This window comes from Notothenia coriiceps, unplaced genomic scaffold, assembly GCF_000735185.1.
Source record: "Notothenia coriiceps isolate Sejong01 unplaced genomic scaffold, NC01 NC01_scaffold00000339, whole genome shotgun sequence".
Classification (NCBI taxonomy): Eukaryota; Metazoa; Chordata; class Actinopteri; order Perciformes; family Nototheniidae; genus Notothenia; species Notothenia coriiceps.
In genome coordinates, this window is record NW_011333040.1 from 19,882,781 (window position 1) to 19,888,780 (window position 6,000).

Genomic DNA, 6,000 nt, shown 5'->3' on the forward strand with positions numbered 1-6,000 from the left:
AAGCCCCTGTCACACTGCCCCGAAATTGACACCCGATGGACACATGGAATTGTGAATTTCGCACGAAGATGACCCGAACCACACACGAAGGCAACATTTACATTACATTTAAGACATACAACTGCAACTAAAGTAACAAAAACGATTATGTTAAAGTACTATGATGTACTGATATTTTCAGACTTTGTTCTTTACTTTATCCGTCTTTATATGTAGAAGATATTAAGTTTTCTCCGTAATGTTGTTTCCATAGCAACAACAACTTCCTGTCAACTCTCCTTCAAAATAATATATCCTTTTCATTTTCACAGAACACAAATTGGGTTATTTACATAATATGTTTACATGATTTTGTTGTGCAATAAAACAACCCGATGGACACACGATAAAGGAAATGTTCAAATTCAGCTCTGATCGTAACAACATCGGGACATTCGTGAGGGCATCTTAAGCCATCTTTGGCTTGCCAAAGATGTTGCCACCGCTCCCGAAGTTGCTGCCGGAGCCTGAGAAACTCCACCGGCGGTCATACGATGGCTTAAGATGCCCTCACGAATGGCCCGATGTTTACGATCAGAGCCGAATTTGAACATTTCCTTAATCGTGTGTCCATCGGGTGTCAATTTCGGGACAGTGTGACAGGGGCTTTACTGGCAGCTCTGCTTACTGCAGGTCAACTATCAGAGGGTGTTGATACGAGAAAGGAAAAAAAAGACACTTCTGTTTGTTTTGTCAGATACCAGGCATCACTTGATTTAAAACATTATTCACAAGGGAACAGGACTCAGGACGGGCAGATTACATACACTAGTTTGTGGTGTTTGAAAATTGTGTTTGAATGGGCATGCAGGAGTGTTACTTGTCTTTACACACAGATCTAGGTGAGGAACAAAAAGCACTACAGTTAGATTTTTGTATAGTAGACATTTTGTTATTTTCTTTTATTAACCCATGACTAGCGGACTGGAAGGGAGAGTTTGATTCCCAAGAACAGACTGAGATGGTAAATTCACTGTGTAGAAATCAAACACACTGACCTACTGCTTCAGAAGGGGAGTAGTTCTTATTCAATTCTTATTAAATAGAAAGTCCAATAAATAAAACGAGGTGTGTCATATTTGGTATGGTTTTGGGGTGATTGTGTCAGAGGAATTTGGGAAATTCAAATGCTGGGAAACATCAAGAAGGGGAGAAAAGACAAAAGCATGAGGCATTATTTTATCATTTATCAGAACCAGATTATTTATATCAAACACAAAATACCATTCATATTCTTAATATTAATTTAAGATTATCACTGTGCCATTTTACCATATTTATTAACACTAGGAACAAATACATCAGGCGTCGAGAGAAAAACAGGCAATGCTCTGAAATTCCTCAACCAGTGTAAACTCAGTTATGCCGTTAAAATGATTTTTTTTGTATTGTAAATCAGTGAGTTATTATACAGTATATGGATCCAGATCGATGGATTGTTACACTCGCAAGTGTTGGTGACGGTGTGTCCAAAGCTCTTAAGACAAATCCATGGTAATGCACGAAATGAAAATAAAAAGTATTACTGTTGAAACATAATGAAAGACTATTGAAAGCTTCTTCTGATTTCAACAAGCAAGGAGGTAGTTCATGCACATCACAACAAGATGTGTGACAACATAGACACGGGAACAGGAATAAAGAGGAACTTGGTCACCAGCTCCGGTCATTGTGACCAATGTCTTTTTGTGTAGCCATCCTCTTCCTCTAAAGATGGCTTTCACTCATCTCACCAAAGAGTTTTGGTTTCAGGTCAACACGCACTGTTCTGAAAGAAGTCACCGCAGTCGATTTTGACCGCATTCAAAGTCAACTTCCCTCCAAACTCCAGCGGCTCGATGAAGATGTTGTGACTGGGGAAGAAACCCAGCATTTCCTCTTCCTCCTCATCCTCCTCATCCTCCTCATCCATTATTCCCGCTCCGTGTGATGAGATGTAGTCGACGGTGCTGTTGGTGTCCATGGACGTCTGCCGCAGGTCGGAGCTGTCTGAGTCGTGGGAGAAGCTCTTGATGTAGGTGGTCCGAGGATAGAGGACTGTGACCGTCTCCGTCTCAGGACTCGGGCTGGTGGGACGAGGAAGCTCCTCCACGTCCACCAGGATGGGCTCCTCTTCCTCCTCTGCTCCACTGGAGTTACTCAGCTGCAGCTGGAGGTTCATCTTGCCCTGTTTTGAAGGGAGAAAGAGGCTTAAACTATGAACAATGATCAGCTTTTTACAGAGGTGGGCGAAATACTCAGATTGTGTACTTGCTAGAAGTAGAACTAGCAGTCGAGGCGGGCTGGGGATGCGGGGGGGGGGGGGGGGAGCTTTAATGCTCAATAGAATATATTAAAAAAAAAGATTAAAAAAAAGAGGTAGAACTAGCAGAGAGTAGGAATACTTTGTTACAAGTAAAAGTTTGAATCACTTCATGCTGAAGGTTAGCTTATGAATGTTACTTCAGGTGTACCTTAAGTCTTATTTAAGTGTTGATTATAATTCAAATCACTCATAAAAATAGAAAAGTAGCTAGGGTATGGAAAGTGGAAGTAAAAGTACACTATTAACCTTTGAATTGGAGTAGGGTAGAAGTACAAAGTAGCAGCAAATGGAAATACTCATCTGAAGTACATGTAAATGAACTAAGTTACCTAACACCTCTGGCTTGTTATAGTATTGTGTATTTTTTCCACTTCTAAACATTTACCTTATCCTGAATACACTCTTTTGCCCACTTGCTGTTAGCAGGATCTGGCACAACGTCGAGCATGAGGCACTGGAAATACACCCACAACCTAAAGAGAGAGGGTGGAGAACAATATGGCATGGAAAATGTAATGGCATATATTCAATTATTCTTTTTCTAGCTTCATCATTGATTTTTGTATTTATCATTTATGACAACCATTGTGTATTTTCTGCAAAACCGCTTAGAAATATCCCTTTAGAGCTGCTGTTGCTCACATACCTCTGCTTGACTGCTGAGCTGTGGTACAGACACACCAGGACTACTACGATCGGGGCGGCCACTGCACACACCAGTAGAGGGGAGAGTTGGCTCTCCTCTGCAACAGTGAAACAGGGAGAAGTAAGATAGCAGTACATACAATTCACTTATATGGTACAGTCAGTTAAAGATGCAATGTGAAGAACCGACCACTGTGTCCAATAAGTCTAAATTCACTAGTCATTAGTGATGAAGAAAAGGCAACGACTAAATAATAGCTGGGAAACAACACGTACAATTCACCAAACTGCTTAAACTACAAGAGTTGGTCAAAATTACACTGCTATCTTCTTTATAAGTAGTATAAGCATATTTATGATTTCTAAATATCCACTTGTCACACTATAGTTTACGCTGTCCATCTGTGTTTTTACCATGCTGCTTATCTGTACAACAGCAAACAATAGAGGGTTTAATGGTAAAAGTGTTGCCATGGTGACGCTGTTTGGGGAGAAAATAATTGGTTTTGTTTGTGAGGAGAGACGAAGAAGTTAGGTTGGACTTGGGAAGCCCTTCCTTGGAAAATAAACCACAGCGAAACCAGTGAGTACTTGGGACAACAAAGATTTGGCAACAAATCAAGCCGAGGCTAGATAGATTTTGTGGTGAGTGCTGATTCCTTAAGGATTTTGTTTGCAAAGAATTGTTTCATCCTGATTTATATAGCTTTTTCTATTGTTGCATTTTGAAGGGAGGACATTATACAATATTTTTGTTGCGGCATGTGGTCTCATTAATGAATTATGTATATGAGTTTAGGGTTTGTTTTGTATACAATTGTGTTCAAGCATGCCATTAGGTTTCCACTTACTGCATTCCTTTAGTGTGGTCACATGGGCACCACGTATTATTTGAATTTCCTCTCTTAACCCCGTATTGGAATAATAATGGCTCTCGAATTGTGACTGTAACCAGGACTTGAACTTTTAATTTACAGTACAGACAAAACAGTAGTATTGATCGTCTTCTTATGTTACTCGTCTAGGCAATAAAGCAAATAAGCATAGCCTCCAAAATGTCACAATTTTTCTTTAAATAAAACTTATAAAGGAACTTACGCTGCAGGAAGAACGTTATCGGTGGCCCTACAGGTCCTTCTCCTTTAGCGGTGGAGGCCGTCATCCACAGTGTGTAGCGGGGTGAAGACAGGTCCTTGATGACGTGCTCACGCTGCGATGCCTCTATGGAGTCTGCAACACACATTCACATGCACACAGCAGAGGGAAGTTACACGTGATTGGCTGTATCAAAGACTACATGCTAACATTTGGATGAGAGAAGAGAAGAAATGATCCCACACTGTGGAATGATCTGCCTATGCATATCAATCAATCAATGTTTATTTATATAGCCCAATATCACAAATGTTACATATCAGACAGGCCTCCACACTGTCTGCCTTTAAATCGCTTCTTAAAACCCACCTCTTCTCCTTAGCATATTGACATCTTTTAGATTGTTGCTTTTATTGCTTTTAAATTGTCTATTGTTTTTACTTGTACTTGTTTTATTGCGTGTGAGCTGTGCTGTGTGATGTTTTGTATGTTTGACTGTACAGCACTTTGGTCTGGAGGTTTTAAAGTGCTTTATAAATAAAGCTGTATTATATTGTATTGTATGATATACAACACCATCCGCACTGTGAGTTTCCCACTATTTGTTCACACTTATAATATAATATTACATTTTTTACATTTATTAAATTGTAGAAACCGAATTCAGACAGGACCTTTTCAGATACACACAGTTGTTTCTTTGTCTTTGTTATCTGTTTACTTTATTTTCATTTTATTCAGTAGCTATTTCTTCAAATAGTTAAAACCACAATAATGAATTAAAAAGAATGCTTAAAAAAACAAAACAAAACAGCATCACCTAAATGTACCAGGCTTCTCAGTACAGATAAATGGTTCTTACAATGCTTCCTGTGTCCTCGGTTGTCATGGTTCTCTAAATAGATGTTGTAGTTTGTGAGACAACCTCCGCGCTGACCCCTGGGAATCTCTGCCCAGGTCACTCTCACCTGCTTCCCCTCAACCTTCTCCTGGACTGATGGAACAGCTGCTGGGGCTGCAAACACACGCAGAAAGAAACACTTAAAAAAACTGTTTTACTAGCTTTCTTTTCTGCCAGATATGTTTCTGCACTTATGTAACACTTAGACTTTACCTGATTCCAGAGTAGTGACCCCTGTAAATCTGGTCCTTCTCACTGAGCTCTCATTATAGAAAACATACACTGCTCCCTCGTAGCACTCAAATGGCTTGACATCTGCGTAAAGAAAGACATAGATATAGCAACAGAGGAAAATACAGTGGAGGTACATAGAGTAGTGTTTACTGGGGCTGTACTGCGTAGCTTAAAGCTCATTCATAACGTTATGTTTATATTGGAAACCTTTTCATTCATTCCCTTGCTTTTTTTTCACCTGTAATTCTCACAGTTGCAAATAAAGGCTATATATATTCTGAACTAATATTAGTATTATAGTAATTGTAGATTTAGATTATATTGGAGGCTGTGTGTTTGATTCTGACTTGTTTGTTCCAAATATCTCCAATAATTCCAGAGCGTTACAATTTCAGCATTTTTTGAAAAAGCTTCAACATTTAACAACAAGGTTTTATCTTTGAAAAAAAAATACTCCTTTTATCAATATGAGCTGGCATTTAGCCTTTAAAAAAAAAATGTAACACTGAAACGGTTCATTATTTAAAAACAACCATTTTACCCATATATGGTATTTCTAAATGTAGGATTTTTCTCTGAAGTTTTTTCAGTGTCATAATCTCAATCTTTATTTATTTATATAGCACATTTAAAACAACCTTCAGTGGACCAAAATGCTGTACAGGCAATAACTACAATATTAAATAACAAAATGGGAGTACAATAATAGAACAATAATTAAAAACATGATAAAAAGCACAATAAATATAAAAATATAAAAAACACATACAAATGTAAAAAT

General features: G+C 38.5%; 1 protein-coding gene across 1 annotated transcript; it reads right to left on the reverse strand.

The window, feature by feature from the left end:
- Positions 1 to 953: 953 nt before the first annotated feature.
- Positions 954 to 5,764, reverse strand: LOC104952055 (interleukin-12 receptor subunit beta-2-like). Its single transcript, XM_010778814.1, has 7 exons — positions 5,761 to 5,764; positions 5,199 to 5,300; positions 4,947 to 5,099; positions 4,088 to 4,219; positions 2,991 to 3,087; positions 2,730 to 2,817; positions 954 to 2,206 (listed from the first exon to the last, which is right to left on the reverse strand). The coding sequence occupies exons 1-7, from the start codon at positions 5,762 to 5,764 to the stop codon at positions 1,793 to 1,795; spliced, it is 990 nt and encodes a 329-aa protein (XP_010777116.1). The 3' UTR covers positions 954 to 1,792.
- Between the last annotated feature and the right edge of the window lie 236 nt (positions 5,765 to 6,000).

What these genes read in the sequence shown, in the direction of transcription:
- LOC104952055 (XM_010778814.1), bottom strand. An exon ending in GGTCACTACTCTGGAATCAG is followed by an intron (nt 5,100 to 5,198) that starts GTAAAGTCTAAG and finishes GTGTGTTTGCAG; the next exon opens with CCCCAGCAGCTGTTCCATCA. An exon ending in AAGAGTGTATTCAGGATAAG is followed by an intron (nt 2,207 to 2,729) that starts GTAAATGTTTAG and finishes CCTTCAAAACAG; the next exon opens with GGCAAGATGAACCTCCAGCT.